This window comes from Tetrao urogallus (assembly GCF_951394365.1).
Source record: "Tetrao urogallus genome assembly, chromosome: 7".
In the NCBI taxonomy this organism is placed as follows: domain Eukaryota; kingdom Metazoa; phylum Chordata; class Aves; order Galliformes; family Phasianidae; genus Tetrao; species Tetrao urogallus.
Window position 1 is genome coordinate 4,562,768 of NC_136820.1, and position 23,468 is coordinate 4,586,235.

At 38.6% G+C, this 23,468-nt stretch overlaps 1 protein-coding gene across 1 annotated transcript in view; it reads left to right on the top strand.

Annotated features, from left to right (window-relative positions):
- AVL9 (AVL9 cell migration associated) overlaps positions 1–17,934 on the top strand; it is a gene marked incomplete at both ends in the record, with an annotated part of 33,874 nt that extends 15,940 nt beyond the window's left edge. Inside the window, 14 exons of the mRNA XM_079538532.1 lie at positions 1,342–1,427; positions 3,112–3,183; positions 3,829–3,918; positions 4,292–4,358; positions 5,014–5,054; positions 6,121–6,159; positions 8,881–8,950; positions 9,522–10,066; positions 12,768–12,902; positions 13,691–13,910; positions 15,308–15,425; positions 16,327–16,380; positions 17,154–17,242; positions 17,840–17,934. Coding sequence (XP_079394658.1) covers positions 1,342–1,427; positions 3,112–3,183; positions 3,829–3,918; positions 4,292–4,358; positions 5,014–5,054; positions 6,121–6,159; positions 8,881–8,950; positions 9,522–10,066; positions 12,768–12,902; positions 13,691–13,910; positions 15,308–15,425; positions 16,327–16,380; positions 17,154–17,242; positions 17,840–17,934 — 1,721 coding nt within the window. The remainder of the gene's footprint in view (positions 1–1,341; positions 1,428–3,111; positions 3,184–3,828; positions 3,919–4,291; positions 4,359–5,013; positions 5,055–6,120; positions 6,160–8,880; positions 8,951–9,521; positions 10,067–12,767; positions 12,903–13,690; positions 13,911–15,307; positions 15,426–16,326; positions 16,381–17,153; positions 17,243–17,839) is intronic.
- Between the last annotated feature and the right edge of the window lie 5,534 nt (positions 17,935–23,468).

The following is a 23,468-nucleotide window of genomic DNA, read 5'->3' on the forward strand; positions in this document are numbered from 1 at the left end:
TTGATTTCAAAACAGGTATTATTCTACTTTTTGAAAGCCAAACAATCATAATAGTATTTTTCCTTTCCTTTACTTATGACTTAGCAACTTTTGGCAGTAGCAGCTGTGTGTGTGTGTGTGTGTGTGTGTGTGTGTGTGTGTGTACCTCATGGCATAAGCCTCGCTCTTGCTATTTTTTTTCCACGTTACACTTGCACAGTGAAATGTTTTTGTGTTCTGGTGGACAGCAGGTTGATGGAGGTGATCCTCTCCCTCTACTCTGCCCTGGTGAAGCCACATTAAGACAACTGTGTCCAGTTCTGGGCTCCTCATTCAAAATGACATGGATCTCCTAGAAGGAGTCCAGCAAGGAGTCCACCACAAAGATGATAAAGGGCCTGGAGCATCTCCCACATGAGGAAAGACTGAGAGACCAGGGTCTGTTCAGCCTGGGGAAAAAAAACTGAGGGGGGATCTGATTAATGTTTGTAAATATTGAAAGGGAGGTAGGGGACAAATGGATGAGGCCAGGTTCTCCTCCCTGGTGTGTAGTGGTAGGACAAGAAGTAATGGCCTAAAATGTGAACGCAGAAAGTTCCATACAAACGTGCAGAATAACTTCTTTAGTGTAAAGGTGACAGGACTGCCCAGGGAGGTTGTGGAGTCCCCTTCTGTGGAGGTATTCAAGACCTGTTTGGATGACTACCCATGTGGCCTACTGTAGGGTCCCTGCTTTAGCAGGGGGGTGGACTCTACAATCTCTTGAGATCCTTTCAACCCCTGTGATTCTGTGAATCCTATCACTGTGTAAATAAACAGCTTTTACTAGCATACTAGTGCTGTACTTCGTGTCTGCCTTAGCAAGGTATCAGCAAATCTAACCTTTCAGCTGTGTATATCCTCCTTGCTTTGTTTTGTTTTCCTACCTTCATTGCAATTAACTTCCTAATGGCATTGCAGTCTTGCTGTCCAACCAGTTCTGTAGGCCTTGACTTCCAGTGCCTTATCTTTATTCTTTTATACTGAATTGGAAAAGCTGTATGGCTGTTGGTTTCAATGGTGCTTCTGTGCTGCCAACAGCTGCTTCTGAACATCTGTCAGTGGGCTTATAAAGGAGCTCGATTAGAGTAAATGTGGGGCTGCCATCCAGATATCCACATCAGCAATGCTGAAGCTTCTTCCACAAAGTACCATGCAATTTGGGTGCAAGCATAGCTTTATTGATAACTATTTTTTTTTTCCTCCCCAACATCTCAGGAAAGATATGCACCAGTATTTCAGCAGTGACTCTTTTATAAAGTAATGGTGACAAGAAAGCTACACTTGTTAGTGACTTATGGGACATTCTTTTCTTTTTCACAGATACTGTGTTTTTCCATTTGCCACCAAGATGTGGGGACCGAACCACAGTATATGGTGTCTCTTGCTACAGGCAGATTGAAGCAAAGGTAACTTTCCAAGCTATGAATAATATTACTGAAGTAATAGGCTTAATGCACTAATGATTCTGAAATTCAGTGGCTTGTATTAACACCAACATTCAAAGTGCATGATCAGTTTATTTTTAAAACTATGAAAATGGACACAGTAGGTAGCCACAGAACTTGAGAACTATTATGTCCTTTATGTCAGCCAGCATATTTTTATTTTTAATTTTTATTTTATTGTATTTTATTTTTTTAAACATCCAAGGCAATTGATAAATGTTCTGCTTTTTGAAAACAAACCCAGGCATTAGTCCCAAGTAGCAAAACTGACAGTCGCTCAGGCTGCCAAGTCCTGTTGCCAGGAAGAAAGTCCCTTGGATGGAAGCAGTTTAAATTTCTCTAGTATGTGACTGAAGAATTTTAGGGTATCTGTTGGGATCATGCAAATCTTCACGTACCTCCTTTGCCAAAAAAAATGCTTGCATGGTAAATCAAAATCTTGCCATTCATTGTATGCAGCTCTATGTGGGCACCTGTTACTGAATTTTTAGCAATAAAGCTGGAAAAAACTGGTGAGAGCTACAGTGTGCATTTAATTTCCAAAAGTAGCAGTGGCAGTAGTCTGAGTAACTACAGTTGAGATGTTATTACAGATCTCTTGAAAAATAAGTAATCACTTCTTTTCAAGTGGTGTGCCAAGGATCTGGAATGCCATGTGGACTTGAGAGTTAATTAGTTTTGTATTCAGAAGATGCAAATTTTGTACTCTGTCTTTAGCACACCTTAGTTATATTTCATGTTTCTATTTATGCTATAGGAGAAATTTTCCATGTGTAGGTTTTAATTCCATTTCTCTTGAACTTAACATTGATTTTAGCATACTATCTTTCCAGCCAGTCCTCACATATATCTTATTAATCTTGCTCTATTTAACTGTGCAGTTATTTTAACATGGCTTGATTGTGTCTTGATTTAAAGTTTATACTGTTCACTAACGAATTAAAAGGGTTGTTTAAATTATACTCTTTGGAGAAAGTAGAATGCAAAACAGTGTGTGTTTCATATAACAGCCTGAGCACCCTTTCCATCTGGCTTTCTGATGTGTGGGCTGCAATCTACACACTGTTTGTGCAGTTAGAAGAATCACTGCTGCATTTCTGCCCTTACTCTTTCTAGTTTAGCTCTTAACTACCTTAGCCGTTTGGTCTGGCTGAGAATGGAGTTCCTTCTGGAGATACGTCCTTTATTTTATGGATGGCTTAGAGAAAATCCTTGAGTATAAACTCTTTCCAGGTAGACTTGATAGCCCAGTTCATTTTCATAGGTAGTACTTAGAGAAGAGCTAGCTGTTGTGGCTGCTTCTCTCCAGGTACATTGCCCTGCATTAAAAATGCCATTGCCTTTTCCAGGGCTGCTTCTAGGCTATTCCAGGACTGTTTACTCATAGTAGTGCCTTCCAAACAGTCCTCTGCCTGTCATTACAGCTGTATTTGGATTTATGCTGTGCTCAGTGAGTTGACAACATAACTGCAGAATCAGTCTTATGACTGTAATAGGTAAAAAATGTGATTTGGGTGTTCCCCCTCTGAAGGCAGGGAATCTTAGGATTTTGTTTAAATAGGGAATATGTGGCATCTTGACCTGTGAAACAGTTGTTTTTGGGAGTGTGTTTAGGTAAATATGCTGTTATGCTTCTATTTCTTAGGCATTAAAAGTACGACAAGCAGACATCACCCGAGAAACAGTGCAGAAAAGTGTCTGTGTTCTCAGTCAGCTGGTAAGAATGTTCAAATCTCAAAACACTCCTAAATAACGTGTTAAATATTATTTGTTCTCCATACTTTTTTCTGGAACTTTTGGCTCTGAATATGTTATTTTTTAAATTGTTGCTGATTCTTAAGCACTACTAATTCTTCATATATAATAGGAGTTTGAGCTTAGGTGTTATTACTGAGGGAGTGCCTATTATCAGCCATGAAAGAGGTTTTAAGATGATCACAGAAATAGTACATTCTTCCTTTGAGAGGACTTCTTTACTAGTTACTTAGCAAAAGCTATTACTCCCCAGGCAGGGAGTGGAAATTTTCTGTGCTTAAAGCTGAAGGAAGATCTCCCACTACAGCTGCATGAGCAGTGTTTTAAACAGGAAGATACTTTTCTGGAAAGATATCCGGTGTTGGTATGCTATATACAAGTGGAATCAAAATGGTTTATTATCCTGATAGTACAGTTAATCACAATAATTTAAAATGAGCACAGACAAAAGATGTTGTAAGTTAGCAGCTAAGAATTCAGGTCTATCATTTTCCTTCTGTGAACTCCGTGTGTAATAAAGTGACTATATTGCAAGATCAGAATGGGAGAAGGCTGATGTTCAAAGCAACTGGGCTGATTATTTTTTTCACTTGATTTTTCTTTCAAGCCTTTGTATGGGTTACTTCAGGCCAAGCTGCAGCTCATTACTCACGCCTATTTTGAAGAAAAAGACTTCTCGCAAATTTCAATTCTAAAGGTAACTTTTAAAGTAAAAACAATATGGAACAAAGCCTGCAGTGTATAGCTACAGACTTCAGTGTTTTTAATTAGTGGTTTTGCTCAGGTATTTCATTTCCATAGGTCATTCAGCTATTCAGCTCTTCTAATACCTTAGAGGACCTATATGACCCTCATGACAGATTACAAATTTGATAGGTATTGAAATAGAAGAATGAGCATGATATTCAACCTGTATCTCCATTGACTCTTAATAAAACATGACTTTCTTTGTAGAGTAAGGCATTGAAATCCTTCAATAAGGCAATTTTTTTAGCAGTGGATGTTGTACGACTGCGTACCATTAATGTCCTTGTTTTATTTTTTGTGTGCTTTTGTTCATACTTTTACAGGAACTTTATGATCATATGAATAGTTCCTTGGGAGGGACTTTGTTAGAAGGGTCACAAGTTTATCTTGGTAAGTGGCTTTTTTGTACAAGCGGCAGGGATAACATTGTGCTAATCAATGTGTTCCCTTCCTTAGCTGATTTGCTTTTGTACATTAACAGATTAAACGTAGAGGTGAGTGTGCCTGCACAGTATTCTGTTATACTTCTCCTTAGGGATTTAAATAAATGTCAAATAAGTGCAGTGTTGCTTTCGTAATAGAAGTTAGTCGTGGGTTAAAAGTCGTCGTACTTCTTGACCTGTCAGTCTGACAAATGTCTGCTTAGCTGTTTTTGGAAAACAGTGCTTTCTTAATTCATAGATGATGTTTTGGGATGCTAGATCTTTCGTCTGTTATTTGGGAAATCTCCTGTTTTATTCTGACTCTTATCTATGCTTTTAGAAAGCACAATGTGGGATTTAGTTCACTGTTTCCATAATGCTGTTGCAGCCAACAGGAGTAACTCAGGGTGTGACTAAACATGTTATTGTCTCCACTGTCATTTAACTATTTCATCTGCACAAAGGAGAGAAGGTACTCTGAGTTCTGCTACTGAAATAACCATGGTTCACATAGAATGCATAATGGGCATACCCCCCTTTCCCCACAAAAAGTTGGCAGGAATTAATGTTAGTATCTCTACTAGCTATAAAGTGGAGTAATTGCAGCTCCTTTGGTGTCTCAGGTCTGTCTCCTCGGGATCTTGTTCTTCACTTCAGACACAAGGTAGGCTTTTTCTGCTAGACTTATAAAATACAGCACTTATTTTGAGGAGTAAAATGCTTTTTGAAGAACTGAGAGATGAATGTCTAGACATACCTGAGCTAGAAGTGAGATTGTTCCTTAAGTATTTCTGGTTACAGTCTCCTGATTTTTTGTTTCCACCTACAGGTCTTCTGTAAAATAAGTTCCATAATGAGAACTTCTGTCTGTCTTTTGGATTTCTTGTGGATTTTTAGGCTTGGGTTACAATTCTTTAGTCCTGGCCTAAAGTGAAAGTGGTATCTCAATTATGGTCTTGTTTCTATTTCCTGTGCCTTGTCAAATAAATATGATGGAAGAATACTGCTAAAGTCATTGCAGACACTTGGGATATTTTTCCCAATATGTAATTTTTGCAGCTCCTGCCACCAAATAAACTAGTAATTTCTCCCATTGGCTTTTCTTAATGGCTGTTGAAATTGAGTCTGTATCCTGTAGCAAAGTTACAAATAGCATTTAAAGTCTGTAACTGAGAGGCTTCAAGGAGAGAAATTTGAGGTTCTGCATTTAATAGTGTATGTGTGCATGCTTAATACACTTCATGTGTGTGCTGGTGATTGCCCCAGAAGTGTCTCCTTTTCTTTGGGTTTAAAGAGTATAGGCAGCTGGCTCTGATCTAGATGTCTTGTCTGTAGATGTCTAACATTAGGTAAGGTGAATGCTGTTCCTGGGGAAGTTGTTTGGCTCAACCTGTATCTGTAATTTTGTAAAAGAACTTTTGTGTTTATGCAATGTTTTGGTTTTTTTTTTTAATTCTAGAATGATACAATATGTTCTTCCTTCTTTATAAGCTTTCTGTGACTTGAATCACCAATCATGAAGTCCTTGTGTATGTGTGTGTGTGTGTGTGTTTCAAATGTCGTTTCAAAGAGGTCTAGTGAAGAAAAGGTATTGAAACACTGGTTGGTTTTTGTTGTTCAGGTTTGATCATTTGACAGTTATGCAGAGAAATTTTGAATAGGATAAACTTGCATGGTAGTTTTGATCAATGGCACTGCCTCATTTGCTGTGTTTTTCCTTTGTTTTTCAGGTCTTGATCCTTTTTAAATTGATTCTCCTAGAGAAGAAGGTACCATTTTGTAGGCTGGGGCAGATAATTGAAATAGAAACAGTTTTTGTTTTTTGTTTTTTTGGTTTTTTTAAGTATGAAAATATGTAGAACATACCAGCAAAAAATTAAAGAAAAAAAAGTTTAAATGATCTGGATTGATGATCAGCAATTTTACATACATGTGCAGATCAGGAAAGTATGCTCAAAGTAACTTCAGTGTGTTGCTGTATAAATTTGTTTCTGCTGCTGTTACATGCATTCTCCACTTTCATTAGTAGCTGTGAAGTAAAATGCAATTAAATGTGAGTGGGGAAACTTAACATCTTACAGAAGACAAGAAAAGATGTATGGGATGCAAGTAGGTTCTTATGCAGAGAAATGGGTAGGAAAGGTTGAGACCTAAAATGGAACATACAGCTTTACAGCTTTCACTAAGTAGAATTCACTAAGTAAAATTGTTCTGTTTTAATTGGACATACCATACAAAGAAACCTGTGCAAGGAATGTCTTACAAACCTGAGTTGTGTGGACAGCTTTAGGAGACAATGCAAAGAGTCATTTCTGTTCAGTCATGCTGAATTGAGAACGCAGACTTGTTTTAAAACAACCAACAAAGAAACGAACAAAGATCTCTACTTAGAGTTTGCCTTGGGCTACAAAGATTTGTTTTCTTGTCTTGGGGTATCAAGAGATAAACAGAAGAACTTTCAGTGATGAGCGTCTATAACTCCCACACACTTTTTTTTTTTTGCAGGAACTTTTTGTCTTAATGTTTAAACAGAATTAAAAGAACACTTTCAGTTCCCCCAGTGTCATATTCTTTTCTATGAGGACACCCAGCTTCTTTAGATTGGTGAGAAGGAAAGTAGGAATTTCCCATTAACTGCAACTGGAAGGCCAGTAGGATTCAGCCTACAGACAGCAAAATAGCTGAGTCTGTGGCCTAGGGATCCTTATTAATGCAGTGAATATGACCTTCTAAAACAGAAGTACTTGAATAGAATATAATTATTACATAGTGGGATTGCACATGTAGAAATGTATGTAATTAGGATGGAATAATGCAAGCTCTTTCCCTCAGATCACATCAATACATTTGTCTACAATGTTGGGTTTTTTTTAAGCCATATATAATATATATAATGTATGCACTTATATATATTTATATATATATATATGTAATATACAAAAAAGTATGCATTTTTTTTCTGTTAAAATTTTAAGCATCTCTGTTGATCTGTTTAAAAGCTGAAGTTGTTAGTATTTCATCATGACAATTCAGAACTTTTACTGAGCTACAATTTTCTGATCTGAATATCTGATCCTAGTGGGTTATTTTCTGAAGCTCAAACAAATCATAAATGCACAGAGTGAAGAAGAGAGAAGTTTTTCCAAGCTCCCCCTAAGCTCCACCAGGCAGACAGCACTCACTGTTTCAAAAGGAGGCGTTTTGGTTTTCTGGCACTGCCTGTTTTCTGACAGATGTGAATGTTCCAGAATAACTGGGGAAATTTCTATGTTCGAAGCCCTTAAATATAACGTGCAAGAAGCCTTGCACATTGTAGTAATGCCAATTTTCCTTGAGCTGAAAAATGCCTCCCTTCCACGAACTGCTTTCCTATGACTCCTGGCAATTTGATTGATGCCTTTCCGCAGGCTTTAGAAACGTTTTTTTGCTATTTGTTTTTTTCACTTCACAGCTGTTACTGGACTAGGAGACTTCTTGCATGTGGTGATCATTTAAGTTTCTGCTGCCAGGACCACCCAGTTTGCTGATGTAGATGTTGTAGGTCATGAAATGTAGAAGGGGTAAAGGAACGTGCACCTATGCAGATGGAAAGATGACAGAGGGACTTGCTGGAACAAATGCATAAAAGTGTCGAAAGGCTTAAGTTAGCAGTCCATCCAAACTGAAGATAAATTTAAGTAAATTTCCTGAAGACAAAGGGCTTCTTTATAGACCTAGTTATTTCTGTAGTCTCAAAAACACGTTTTGCTACAAGTACGTGGCATATGACAACATAAAACTAGAAGGGTATTGTAGGATTCCTGCTGCAGTTTCTTGCTATTGCATCCCGTGTTTTTTCATATTGACCAGCACCTGAAAAGAAGCTAGGAAGTTATGTTCTTAAGTACTTTTCACTGAAGTTAATATCAATCATGTTTTCTGTATCTGTAAACTCAGTTTTTATCATAGGAAGATACATGCATGCTGCAGTTATCCTAGATTTCATGTACCTTCCATATATTTTCATGGAGGGTTTTTTTTGCCAGAATTCTGGAACGGAGATTATTTGGCCTCTTTGATCTAGAAGAGACACTTTAATGCACTACAAATTAACAACAACTTAGGTAGAGTGCCAGAAACAATTTCTGCCTGATCAGATTTCTACGAAGTTGATCCAGTCAGCATGCTGGATTGATAAGACCATTCAGTCAGAAAAATCTGACTGTATGTTATGCCCACAGGCACATACATACAATGTATGTATCATAAATATTATAAAGTACAAGTATACAACATGTGTATTCAAATAGTTAATACGAGCTTTTGTAAGAGCTTTTGTGGGGAAGCAGAATTCCTGTTTTAAAATAAATTCCTTTAGCAGTTTGTGTTCTTTGTTGTCCTCAACTGTAGTTTTGATTTATTTTTTTAATTCCCTTTTGTCTACTTCCCCTCTGCTCTTTTTGTTCTTTTATTTTTATTTTCTATTTTTTCTCCTCCTCTTCTGCCACCAGGTGCTGTTTTATATTTCTCCAGTAAATAGATTGGTGGGAGCTCTGATGACTGTCCTGTCATTATTTCCTGGTAAGAAGAGAGCCTTGAACTTCTCAGTTATTACAGTGTGGTTGTATGTGCCACCTTACAAGGGGAATAAATCATATGAAAACAGAATTATGTTGAAATGCTGCCTGAAAAACAGGATAACTTGTAGACTTATGTGTGTAATGTGGGCATGCCTCCTAACGTTGTTTGCACCATCTGAATTACTTCTTGTGTTTAATTAAAGCCACTGGATCTTCTTTATTAACTGTGGGTCACATAGATGTGACTCTGAATTAGCCAAGTTCCTTCAAAATCAGAAATTTTCTGCATGAGCTTCTGAAAACAAAACAGATAAACCCATACATAACCTTACTAATTCTTAACTTACAGCCAGTCTTCCCAAAACAAAAAGTTGAGGTAGGCCTCTTTTCTGAAAGGAGGGGTTTTTTTTGTTTGGTGTTTCTTTTTGTTTGTTTGTTTTCTTTTTTTCCCAAAGTAGTGTAAAACATGTGATTTCCAGTATCCAACAGTGGCACTTTCTTCATTGTCTTTAACAGAAGTCATTTGGATTCGTATTGAGATGCTGACTTTTACGTGTGATGTCACTTTGCAGGTATGATTGAGCATGGTCTTACTGACAGCTCACACTATAGACCCAGAAAAAGCATATCAGAGGATGCTGGCTTGCAAGAAACTACACCGTGGTTATATAACTCAGCTTCTGTGTCTGCTGGTGATGTTGCAAACACAAACCTGGGAGCAGAGAAGGGAGGCAGGAAGATGGCAGGAAACCATTTGATGGAAGGTCAGAAAGCAAACATGCCTTTCTCCCAGTCAGAGAAGACTTATAATGGAGCTCAGTCCTCCAATGGCACTGTGCAACATTTAGAAGTTCCTTCCCGCACATCTCTGGAATCCTCTGAAAGTGACTGGGAGACCTTAGATCCTAGCATTTTGGATGAGGCTGCTATGAAAGGAGAATGTGAAAAAGCAGCATCAGAACAGGTGGAAAACCGTCCAAGTGAATGCCTGAGCTCGGAAAGTCTTCCAATCACTGTGCAGCCCCAAGCCAACACAGGACACGTGGTGCTTGTTCCAGGACTCATCTCTGGGTTGGAAGAGGACCAGTATGGTATGCCGTTGGCTATTTTTACAAAGGTAAATAGGTTGTTCATGGTATCTGGTAACTCATAAGGACTTCTCTTTGTCAGAGTTGTCTTGTAATTTATGGTTAATTGAACTCCAAATTTACAGTAGGGTACGACAGAGCATGGAGGCATGGTCTCTGACAAGTGACTGCGTGTTCGTACGCAGGAGGAAAGCATGCCTGTGCGTCTAAGGGATCTGGGCACGTGCACTCCACTTCTCTTTCATACATACACTTAGTACTATTTGCAGTTCTACAAGATCATAACCTCTTAACCCAGCGTGGTTAATGAATGGTGTGTATCAGTAACTACTGTTATCTTTTACTCTGAAGAATTGTTGATCTAATCTGTACGGGTTGAGATCAGAGTACTTAAGTGTTTAGACGTGTTAATCCAAACTAATTATAAAAGCTGTATCTTATCTGTCACCTAAGCATATTTTCCTTTTTTTATGTGTATATTTTTTCACACCTCCTTGTATGATAACTGTTCCTGGTTGTGTATGGCTCTTCCCTGTGCACAGTGCTGAACTGCTGAGCTTCAAGCTTTCACTGAAAAATGCCTAACTGAACTCCAGGTATTCCAGAGTTTCTTTATGGGCTCTGATGGGCATTGTTAGTTAACAAGCAGTTCATCTACTGGGACTGGTTTTCTGTCTCAAATGGAAAAAAGTGCCTCCCCTTTAAGGGTAGCTTTGTTAGTAAGAGAGATGGTATATATATTTTTTGTTTTCTTTTTAATATGCTGTTTAAGCAGATGATTGAGATATATCTCCTCAAGCTGATGAGGTTACAGAGGCATTTCTTCCTTTGGAGGTGTTTATTTGAATTTTCTTGCAGAATGTTTTGTTTAATAATGGCACTTGAGCTTCTTGGAATACCTTTCATTGGTAACAGCACAAACAGAAGCCAAACTGAGCAGTTCAAACATTATTTTCCCTATATTGCTTCAAGTCAGTGTTAGAGAAGGGTTTTCAGCACAGAACTACAGTCTGGTGTTTGTCTTCGCGATCTTATCTAAGCAACAGAACAGCCTGTAATTTGTGTTTAGTTTTAGTTCTATTGAAAATACTAGATTGAAAGTAAGAAGCAAGTGACTGATAGGAGGTCCTATGGGAGCAAACTTAGTTTGCTACTAAGCTCATAAAATGGAAAAGCTAACAATTTGAAGGAAGCTGGCGTTTTGTATGTTTACCTCCTGTTCCACATAGGCACTTCTCATCTGAGTTCATCTGATGTAATTAAAACAGAAATGGCTCTACATCTCAAACCTACCAGAAAAATCTGATCATAAGTTATAGTTTAACTGCTTACTGGAAGTTGGAATCTTTTAGAGCTCTCTGAACATGTTTGTGTCATGCAATGGAAAGACTAACAAATCTGACAAATGTGAAAAGGCAGAAATTTTGTGAGATGGTGCAATAACGGATCCAAGTGCACCGCAGCACAGAGAAATATAGGTTGTGGTGCTTGTTTCCTTAGTAGCACTTCTGTAAGGTCTAAAACCCATTTAACTTTCCCTGTTGTTTTTTTGTTTGAACATGTTCACTGAAATAAACACTGTTAGAGTTATACAAGAATGTGAATTTGGGAACTGACCCTTGATCCTTTAAATAGTGAATGATTTCTAATTCAAGTAGCAACTGCTGAAAAGCACTGGCTTCCTTTGCTTGATTATTAAGCTGTATTTTCTAAAAAAAAAATTATGTTTTAGGTTGGTGATTCCATCTCAAAACACTTGGTTTTTTTCAACACACACAGTTTGCTTTCAGATGGTTGTCATCTAGAAAGCCATCCTTGCATCCAGTATAACAAGAGTGTAGCTGTGCTCCTTTCGACCGTATGTTTCCAGTTACTGTGTGATGAAGTACATGTGCCTTTTAATTCTGTCCAGTATACTGGGAGTTCATCTGGGTTACTAGTAGTGAATAACCCCCTCTATGCCATCTGCAGCTGGACAGCTGGAATTAGACTTGAGTGCTCAACTTCATGGTTTTGCTCCTCCTGTATTATAATTCTCCTTCTAAATAACTACAGCTGCTTCACAGAGATCTCTGATTTACTTACCTCAGAGCCATGTCACTCTTCTTAGTAAGTGTTTTGGGTTGCTTTTTTTAATATATATTAAATTGGAGAGTGGAATACGAGATTTACATAAGCATGGAGTAGTTGAAGAGCACGGTGCATTGCTTTCTATCCTGTTCTTTTAAAGCAGGCATGCGTGTGCCCATCAAAAACTGACTGCTGGGAGATTTCCATCCTCCAAATGCGGATAGCAGTTGTGTGTGTTTCTAATTCTCTGACACTGTAGACCTGAGACACATCAAAAGCCATCATGGTATGCAAGCAGAGGGATGAATCTCTGTCTCCACTGAGTTCCCATCTCTTAACTAACCTGAGACCTCATCATCAATTTATGTTGCTTAATTTGTTCACTTGTAAACACACTTGATTCCATTCAATTCGCACTGTATTGTAGTTTCAGTCCTGAGACTTGAAGGCAGTACAACCTCTTGGAAAACTCACCAAGTGTGGAATCTGGTTGCTTTGCTTTGAGGATGTGATGTAGTGAAATTATAGTAGCCTGTGTTGTCTGTACTGGGTTCAGTGTGGCGGCTTTTATTAATTAGGGGAAAAAAATCTGAATATGAACCAAAAAAAAAAAAAAAGTTTGTCTGTGCATTAATCCTCTAAATGTCTCTGTTGCTTTAGGGATACCTTTGCTTGCCATACATGGCACTGCAGCAGCATCATCTTCTGTCAGATGTGACAGTCCGCGGCTTTGTTGCCGGAGCCACCAATATCCTGTTCCGTCAGCAGAAACATCTGAGCGATGCAATTGTGGAAGTATGACTCTTTGTACTCAAGCTTCTTGAACACAAGAAGAAGGGGGGGGAAAAAAAGGGTTGCATTTTGAGTGTGTGATTTCATGCCCAAATCTTCAATTACTTCTCTGTGAAATAAATTCTTAAATTCTGAAGCTTATTCCATTTGTATCAGGGTAGAACATTTCCTGTGCAAAAGTCATGTGTCCGTCTTGATGTTAGGTATTGTATTTGAATTTGCAGATTATTTGTTTAAAACATTTATTTTGTCCCTGGTGTAGTTCTACCTCTCATGTTGTGGTTTTTTCTCATGGCTTTGTAGTAAGTATTCAAAAATCAGTGCCTGCAGTTAAGGAACAGTTGAGAATGCAGCATATTAATGTTGATTTTGGCTTGATTTAATCAACAGGGCAAACAATATCTAGGAAAGCACTGTGTCTGCTCTACTAAGTGAATACAACTATATTATCAAAATTTGATATCCTGAATAGCTACATGTTGATAATCAACTTAATAAATTGAACTGCAAATCAGTGAGCCTCTAAGAAAACACGTGTGAGCACCAAACTTCTCTTCTAAATCTTGTCAAATGAGCAGGCTTTGCTATCTACCAGGAAGGTTATCAGTTTCGGGTTGAACTAAAGCAATATCTGACACTGACAACTGTTCATTCAGAATTTCATTGGTCACTTGTCTCTTTTCTATATTTGTTGAAACTGCTGGGTTTAGATTTAGGTAGGTTCTCAGTATGCTGTGCATGTAAGCAGTTCTATTTAGATAAATTTTTACCCTTGGAATAATTTCAAACAGATAGAAGATGCTCATGTACAAATCCACGATCCAGAACTTCGTAAGATCCTGAACCCTACAACAGCTGACCTCAGATTTGCAGATTACTTGGTGAAGCACGTGACTGAGAACAGAGATGATGTTTTCCTTGACGGCACCGGATGGGAAGGAGGAGATGAGTGGATCAGGGCTCAGTTCAGTGCTTATCTTCATGCGCTGCTCGCTTCTGTGCTGCAACCAGGTAGAGCAAGTGCCTTGTTCAGGGCCTGAGATGAGGGTGGGTTTAAAAAGTATTTGCCCTTTCTTGTTTCATGTAGCCTGTCATTGACAGTCCCTCTGCCTAAAGTTACACTTTTAGGCTGGGTTTTTTTTTTTCAGTTGTCCTTGACTCTCTTTGTTGTTCCTTGGCAAGATTATTACTAATTCTTCACAGCCTTACAGACCTACTTTTTCTTTGACTATCTCCTTATTGATTTTAGTTAAGCTTTCCCTATAAGTAGAATCGTGTAATGGCCTGGGTTTGAAAGGACCACATTGATCATCTAGTTTCAACCCCTCTGCTATATGTATAAGACTTTTTACAAACTTAGATATCCTACAGACTTCAGTCAGTTTGGGGAACTAATTGGATTCAAGGAGGCATGAAGTTAAGTGGCTGCTTTCAGGAGGTTTTATTAGTCTGTCCCATCTCTTTCCTGCTGCTGCTGTGGTCTTGAGTAGGGATTCGCTTAAGCTGAAAATGTCAGCTTGAGGTTTTATCAGCTTTTGTTCTCTGGAGCTCAACATCTTTGTCTCAACTCAGAGGGGATTCTGTATGTTCCAGCCTTTCATGCATGAACGTAACTAAAATAATCAGTGGCTTATTTGTGGAAGCTTGCCTAGCACTAAGTCTGTTAACTTCATCCTCTTCATGACTGCTCTCCCTTAACACCAATTCAGTAACTCAGTTCCTGTTCTGTGGTATTTCTAAGAAACCATGGGGTTGAGAACTTGAATTTAAAGTTTTGAAGATGCCAAGTTCTTTGTCTGGCAATGTCAGTGTTGTAAGATGATCATGGGGTTGATAATGGAATGGTGGAATTTTCCTGAAATTCTACTACTTAACTGTCTGGCTCCAAAGTGTTTTCCCATAATCTGTATTTTAAAGGGGGTGGAGGGGATGTTGTGATAAGTTTATTCCACAGTAGCTTGCGTTGCTGTTTTGGAGTGAATTTGAAGTTTACTCAATTGGGATGAGTGTTAACACAGTACAGCAAACCAAATTCTATCTCATCAAAACTAATGCAGGTCAGTTCCTATGAGGGGGGTCCTTTTTTAATCCTCTCCAGCTGAGCTCATTGAGAACTTTGTAAATTATTTAAAGGGAGAAAAAGATGGGGTGTTTTTTTTGTTTTTTTTTTTTGATTTCTTGTTTTGTTTGAGCGACTTTGAGAGACTTAATAATAAATAATAAATAATAATAATGATAATAATAAAAAGTAATAATAAAGAAAAAGTAAACATTTTGAAGGGCCATTTTGCAGAGCAAAGTATGATTGGATGAGAGTCTGGAAAATCTCAGCTTTTCTGCAGAAATACAGTTTTTCTTGTATTGCATCCATAACGAATTGCTACAAGTTAACATCTTTAATTCCTTAGACAATGACAAGACTTTGTCAGACTTTGGAACAGCCTTTGTAGCAGCCTGGAAAAATACTCACAACTACAGAGTATGGAATAGCAACAAGCATCCAGCTCTTGCAGAAGTACATTCCAGGTGAGAAACTGTGGGGATTTTTTTAGCATTTCATATGAAATGCTCCTGTGAGGAGTAGTTGGGCACACGGTGTTCTGTAGAACCAGCGTCCTGCTTGTTCCTGTTACAGAGCCCTGAGGGCTTTGTGACCCTGTGCAGTAAAGATTCTGTGAGTACAGAAATTGAGTATTTCTACTTTTCAGGGCCTTGCTCTAATTCTGGGGTATAATTGTATGAAGAAAACTATATTCAGAGTCAGGAGAAGTGAAACTTATTAATGTTGATTGCTGGCTGTCCCCAGCTGTAGAGAATTTGTCACTGTCCTCAGGCGATTCTGCTTCTCATGCTTTACTTCCAGGTTTACAAGGGAATGCATGGGGTTGTCACTGATAGGGATGGAGGGAAGCTGGCTAATTTATGTTGCATGTTCTATTATTTTGGTTGTTTTGTCTGTATTTCCACTCCAAGATTAGATGATGCCAGACTTGTAGGCTATGCGTGTGTTTTGTTTAGCATGCATTTATGTTGTAGTGCAGGGAGTTTTGTTAGCTTTCATTCTCGCTTTGCCAGCTGATGTAGTCTGAAGGAAGTTGTTTTTCTTTAGACCTGCAAGGCTTTTTTGGTCTGCCTAAGAGATTCTCTTTCTTTTTGCATTCTTCGTCTTAATTGGAAGAAGTGTCTGCCTTAGTGTGAAAAGGTTATTAATACCTGCTGTGAAAACAGGAGGCAGCTTACATGTGGTTTGTAAGAAAGCTAAGACTGAACAATCATACTGCCCAACCTTCTGTAAAGTGGTACAGTACCCTGCCTATCAGGGATTGATTGTTTTTTGTAAGCCACAGGGACAAACATAACTAGGAGTTGAAGTATGGATTTATGATAGAAAAAATAATGTTTTCTTGGCTTTTTCCTCCTCTTGTAGCCATCCATTCCAGGGACAATACTCTGTGTCAGACGTTAAACTAAGATTGTCACAGTAAGTATATCGTAGTCTGATATGTACTTTTTAAAATGTGCAGGCAAATATTAGTAACAGCACAGTGCTGCAGTAATGGCCGAAACAAAATAATGGTTCGAGTTGGCCATGTACACAAAACTGCGTTCAAAGTTCTCCTGCAAAAAATCACATGTGGTGAAGTTGTTAAGCTTTGCATAAATGGGTTTGTAGGCCTGAAGTGTGAACTTGAATGTTGCTGTTTAAAATGAGTAAATTTTATTTTCAAGTCATCGCACTCATGCAGTGGAATTGATTTGCTTTTGGGTTTATCCTTTCCAAGTTAAGGAAGTGTCTTTTATTCTTTTGCATTTTGAACAGAAATATGAATTATACTTGATCAAAAATTCTATGTTAAAGCAAGATACAAAGTAAACTCTATTTGGAAAAAAGAATAACGACCATCGAGTAACACTGGTTTGTTTAAAGCTTCTAGATGTGGCTGAAACTTTGCAAAACCTTTGCAGATCTGGTTTTGGTAAACATTTAGGAAATATATCAGCATGTTCTGTAAACACGAACAGCTGGATGTTTTGGTCCCTGTTGCTGGCAGTATCTCTTCTTCCTCAGACAGTCTTGCCAAACCGATGTTAGCAGATAAGATGCGTAAAACCTACACAAGAATTATGGGCTTGATTTACTCATTTGCACGCTATGGAGATCTGTGTATGGATAGATGTTCAAAATAAGTCTTTATTTACACCTGGAGTTCATCGGTCAGTTGGCTAACAGTCGTCAGTATCTCTCCTGTTTAGTTCTGTGCAAAACAGTGAACGTGGGAAGAAGATTGGAAATGTGATGGTGTCCACCAGCCGAAATGTTGTGCAAACAGGAAAAGCTGTGGGTAAGAAATTTATTTTAAACTGCTTTTGGATCTAAGCAGTACCTTCTGTTAAGGAAGCATCTTATATCCTCGTTACATTTTATTTTAATCCAAGAGTACTTTATAACATTCATGCAAAACAGCAACTTTACCACTCAAAATGTTGCTCTGATTTGAGGCTCTGTGTGTTGTGTAACAGTGAACTTAAACAGGAGCACCTTGCTCACATTGTCATTTTCCAGTGCAAGAGAATGGAAGATGACCAGTTGAAAAGTCCTGCAGTTGTTCTGTGGTTGCTTTGCCAAAAGTTGCTCTGCTTGTTTTTTCATCCTGTAAAAATCTTGCTGCTCTTTGCTACTGTGTACTCTGGCAAGGAACTCCTTTCAGCAGCCTTCAAGGAGAGGAACAGCGTGGTCCATTTCCACTGAGCTTCTGCGTCCAAGTTCTTTGAATGTTTTCTGACACATTCTTCAAGCTTGAGTTTTGAATTCTAGAAATTCCAAATCGGGTAGCAAATGATTTGAATTCTTTTTTTTTTTTTTTTTTTTACTGGTAGTACTTTTTAAGAAGCTTAGTAAAGGTAAAATTACACTGTTATTTTTTTGTTCTGTAATGCAGGTCAGTCGGTTGGAGGAGCCTTCACAAGTGCAAAATCAGCCATGTCATCATGGTTTTCCACTTTTACACAGTCAAGCCAAAGCCTTGGGGACTAAGTGACGGCTTTGCCCAGTGCTGCTGAATATTTCAGGTGCAATGGTTTCTCTGAGCTGTAAAAGGACTGCTTCAAAAAGTAGGAGTGAATACTACCTATCTGGGACCAAAACAAGGCATGTGTTGCTTTCAAGATGTGGAATGTTACTCGGTTTCACTAGAAGTATAGAATGGTGAGTGCCTCCATACGATGAGACGGCATTTGCTGGATATAAGTTGTATTTAAGATGACTACTTCAAATCTGAGCCTTTATAGAGACATTAGCAAACAAGGCTTGCTGCAAGCCAAGCGTGTTTGACTTTAGATTTGTACATTTTCTTGGATGTTGGAGATATTTATGTAAAGTAGTTATATTTTTCGATCCAAGTAGCCAAACGGTTGTGAATCTTCTTAGAAATAAGCAGAGTGTGACTACTGATTCATCTTCCAGGTTGGGTTAGAGAGCATGTCAGCAGCAGAGATGGGTGGAAGCCCAGGAACGGCTCAAAGCCAGGTATTGCTTTGCTGCTTCCACCTGCAGACCAGAATCAGCAGGGTGCAGAAGAAGACTGTGGCTGACGTTTGAGTGTTTCTCCTTTCTCATCTGTAGCCACGCACAGTCTTCTGCATTCATCTCTCTAGCTCTCTTTGTGTCTGCAAGTCTGTGTAACGATTGCGAAATTGCTCTTTTCTTGGTATTACACAGTGGGTCTTTGTAACAGGGAATGTTTTGGCAGTGTTTTACCCCAGGGCATGAACAGGATTCCAGTTGGAGAGATCTCTTCGTGAAAAGTATTACAACACAATACTCCAAAATTAAGATTGAATCATAGACAGTTTTCTGAGGTCTTGCTCTGTTAGGATATAATTACACCATCAATGTAATTATTATGTATACGAATACTGAGTATTAAAATTACCTAAGCTAGCACAGTAGCAGACTGCGTATTTTTTTTGCCAGTGAAGTTATGAAGACTCTTCCAAATGAAGATTGGCTCTACAGATTTTTTCTTTGCCTACTCAGGGAACGTTCTATTTGGATAACTCCTTTTTTTGTAAGGAAAGTAACACCAGAATTGAGGGAGCAACTGAAACAGTTCAGTTCTTATCCTGGCATGAAGGAATATAATAGTTTGTATGAAGAGAAGTGACATAATGCTGTACCTCGTATGGAAAGTGCAGGCAGTGGCTTCTGTGCATAAACATGTTCCACGCTGTACGTTTCATGCTCCTGAAACAGATTATTTGCTGTCAGTTGCAATGCATGTGCTGTTCCTTCTAACATCCCCACAGGGTACCGTTTTCTGTATTGCATTATCAGGTATTCCAACTTCTCTGTATTGGAACGCTCTTAGTTTATTCCCTTATCGGTATCTTTGTGTTCTGCCATGCTTTTTTCTGGGGCCAAGGTTTCGAGTCGTAGTTATTTCATACATTCCTCAAATAAAATAGCTGTACATGAGATAAATAAGACGGTTCTAATGTAATTTAACAGGTTCTATTTTCTTCAGGTGCACTTCAAAAGCTAGTGGAAAAGCACAGCTGGATCTCATAGTTACTGTCCAACAGTGTAATTTTCAGTGTTATTGGTTCAGTTAGCAATTCGAAAACAGAAGATCTGTTTTAAAGGGTTTATTAAGCTAAATATGTAAGACAACCACAGAAAACCTGAAAGTGTACGGCTGGCTTGAGTAACTTCATTGGAGATGGGCAAAAAATGCCCCTAAAGCTCTTCTAAATCTACTGCTTCTGAAATACAAGTGAAATACACCTACAGAACTTCATCTATTGCTCCTGAACTCAATATGTATGTGTCTGTCTTCTAAAACTTCTGATGCTCTTTAATGTGCTACTCCACGACTCTGTAATAGACATTCATATCTCTTTAAAGATTATGAAATACCTGTAGGAAGACCTGTGCTGACATAAGAGCAAAGGTGCAGTTATTGGTGATGATTGTAGAGCTTTCTGATTCAGCACGCAGGTAAGAAAATAATGGCTTGCTTTTGTGATCTTTTTCCCCCTCCATTCTGGCTGTCTCTGTTGTGGAGCCAAAAATGCCACCAGGTTAAGAGCATTTTCCTTGCTTGTTTCTCAACACAAGGTTGGATTAAGAAACTTGTATTTATCTTCAATGTTCTTAAGAATAAACTTCCTGCTAGCAAGTTGAATGACGATTTAAACTCAGCAGTGGGTGGAGATGAAGTGATCTTTGTAATAAGTTGTCTTCATTAATAGGTATGTTTGCTCTTTGACACTTGTTTAAACATAATTTTGGTCTGGGAGGAGGGATAGCAGCCACTGACTTTCATCTCAGTTGATGAAGTCTTCTTCTTAATTTCATATTTGTAATCTCTTTACATTAATCCAGAGTGAATGCAAGCTCTTTTCTTCCCGTTTTAAAGCATTATTACTTGTTCAAAAGGATTTCTGCAGTCAATTTCTATTTCAAAGGCTCTTGACATCTGTTTCTGCATAGCAAGCAATGGAGAGCTCTAAATGAATTGGTGATAGCACCTCTAATGAGAGTCAACTGTGAAGGTATTGTTACAGCTCAGTCACAACGTAATTGCAGAGGTATTTCTGATTGTTAATGTACAGCATGAACTCACCTCCAGATAAGAAAGTGTCACACTTACCTCAACTTTCTGACAAAGGCATCAACCTGTAGCTTAGCAGTATCTGGGGAACTGCCTACTGAGTATACATAGACACAAATCCCCCCAGGTCCACTAGACTAAGTATTGTTGACCTAATATTTCATTTGGCCGAAGTGTTCACTGTTTTTCATCATTTCCATGTCGTAACCTTAATTCTCGAGCACATCTGGCAGCACTTCCTTCAAATGTAACAATCAGTTGTCATTTTCAGATCACTCTTCTAGTCCATTGATTTGTTTGTACGTCTGTTTTAAGCACCTTTGTAATGAAATTTAGTATTTTGTCTAAACAAGCTTCTTATTTCCATAGAAATTATTGCTAAGCAGCTAAAGTGGCAGCATTTCATTGTAAAAGTGAAGGTGTGAATGCAGTTTTTAAACATAGAAACTGTTACTTGATCATTGAAAAATAGAAGCAATGGATTTGAATTTTCTCGTGCTGCTTGAAAATAAATACATCCAGCCTATCTAAAGCTGTGTCTGCTCAAAAAGCTGTGCTTTGAGGAGGTAGTCCCAGCTGAACACACCAATTTTGATGTCGGTAGCTGCTTGTGATGCACTGTCGATCCATTTGAGACTTGTCTTCTGTTTAAACTGATGGTGGCTTAAAGTCTTCAGTAGGTCACAGGCATCTTGTGCATCAGTCAGAACTTCAGGTAGGGCTGTGATGTTCTCAACTATTTAGCCTCAAAGATTTAGCTTCAAGATGGTGTGTGGTTCATTGGGGTGCTGAGATCTAGTTGTGATGCAGAGCCAATAATTGCTGCACGTTTCTCTCTCTACAATAGCAGCCTATTCATTAAAGATTGATTTTAAAACTTCTGCAGTCACTGCAGCTGCACCAAGGTAAGAATGATTTGGCAAGTTACTGCTTCCAGTTGGAAGAAACTAATTGAATCTGAGTAACATTCAGATGTGGATTAGATAACGTTTCTGTTGGAAAAACTGTTGAATTTCATTATTTTTTTTAAATACCCATATGCAAGCAGTTGTTCAAACATACTAAATTCACATCTTTCTGCAGCACAGTTGTACTGTTTAGCTTTTTAACAAGAAGAGTAACATAGAAGTAGAGAATTCATAAAAAGCAGAAATATGTAATGTAATTGTTATGTGATAGGATGAAAGCAGAAGGAATTCCTTCACACTGTTTTTTGTCCTTAATTATTGTAGTAGAAGAGAGAGAGCTTAAGAAAAAAAGTAGGCATAGAGCTTTAACTCCGTGATGTTTCTGTTCTTGTCCTGTTCCTTATCAAACACTGCAAGTACCAGTAGGACTCTCAAACTGGGAGATGGGTCACTTCTGAGTGCCAGTGTGGTGGTGGATTTAGTATGATTGTTATTCCCAAAGTGATGTGATTCATGTGTATGACATGGCACAGAGATGGCTTCATCTTGGCTGCAGCAATGTTAAGTTTAGCTGTTTTGTTGAGCTCTTTATTGCTGCTGGGATTCCAAGTGGTCTGACTGTGGGCATTTGATAGAAAGTACAATTGTTGTTACTTCACTCAGATCCTTCATTACTGACAGTAGTTCATTACAGATTCGTTACCCTTGTGCCCACCCCATCTTTATCATAGGATCATAGAGTGGCCTGGGTTGCAAAGCAGCACAACGATCATCTGGTTTCAGCCCCCTGTCACCAACCACCAGACCAGGCTGTGTGAAAAATTTCCTCTTTCCTTCCACATCCAAGTTCCTGGCTTTATCAGCCTCTTCCATACCTGAACTTGGAGGTGTGTGAAGGTGCACAGATTTTCTGTGAACTGCCTCCCTGGATTTTATTCAGGCTGCTGCTGTTTTCCTCCAGGCTGTAAGCTCTGCCTTGCTTTACAAGTTCTTGATCAATGCTGCAGAAGTGATGTGGTAACAAATACGGAGCGTATGAAAGGGGAAATGATGTGAAGTACCAGGCAGAGCTGTAGAGCTTCTTTAAAAAAATTACCAGTAATTGCTCATGAAAGTTAACTTACCCCTCTAATGTTCTCTGTACAGTTTGACACAATTGGCTGCCCTAATTTTGACTATTCCCCATAGAACAAAAATTAAGCTTTCAATTAGGCATGCAGTTAAACAACTGTAAAAATAAGTGGATGCACTAAAAGTGTTGGTAGAGTGTTCTTTTATTATTTCAGGTACAGGGAATTGAAATTACATAGGACTTAAAGGTATTTCTATCAGAAAAAAAAAGCAAACGTTGCAAATATAGGAAAGCTTGAGGACATAAGGAGTCATTAGAACTTGTATGTAAATGTACCTTGTAGTCAAGTAGAGGTTGAGTAGGCTAGCATTAGGTTGAAGCTTTGTAGTGAGATACTGTTCTAGAACTCTTTGAAGGCTTTAGTCATCACTGCTCTATTTATAAAATGAGAGCTGCATTTTTCAGCCGCTGTCTTTGTTCCCACTGCAGTCGAATTTGACCACTGGCGACCATTTCCAGACGTGTGACAAGGCTTTGCCTGCAGTTTCCTCCTCTAATAATGAAAAGGAACAATTCAGACTAGAGGTTCGCATTTGCCAGCTGCTTTTGTCTGGGGTCAAATACTGACTGCAGCAGCTAGTGGTATAAGTGAGCTGACAGTAAGCACGTCTGACCAAGTCACAGCACTGTTTGACACCTGACTAGTCTTGTCCTTAAGTACTGCATTATTAAAATTAATTTTAAATAAGGTACCACACAGGCTTACACCAACCTGTTCTAAGGAGTACAAAATGCAGACTAGCAGGAAGTCCCTCTGCATTTCAGAAGATGTCTTTAGCTGGTCCCGTGAAGCACTGAGTGCAATTCAGTGCACTGTTTGAACCTGTCACACTTTTTTAGGGCAAGAAATCATGCATGAGATCTTAAGCTTGAATTGAAAGTTCCTACTTAACAGAACACACCTGCTGTGCTCCTT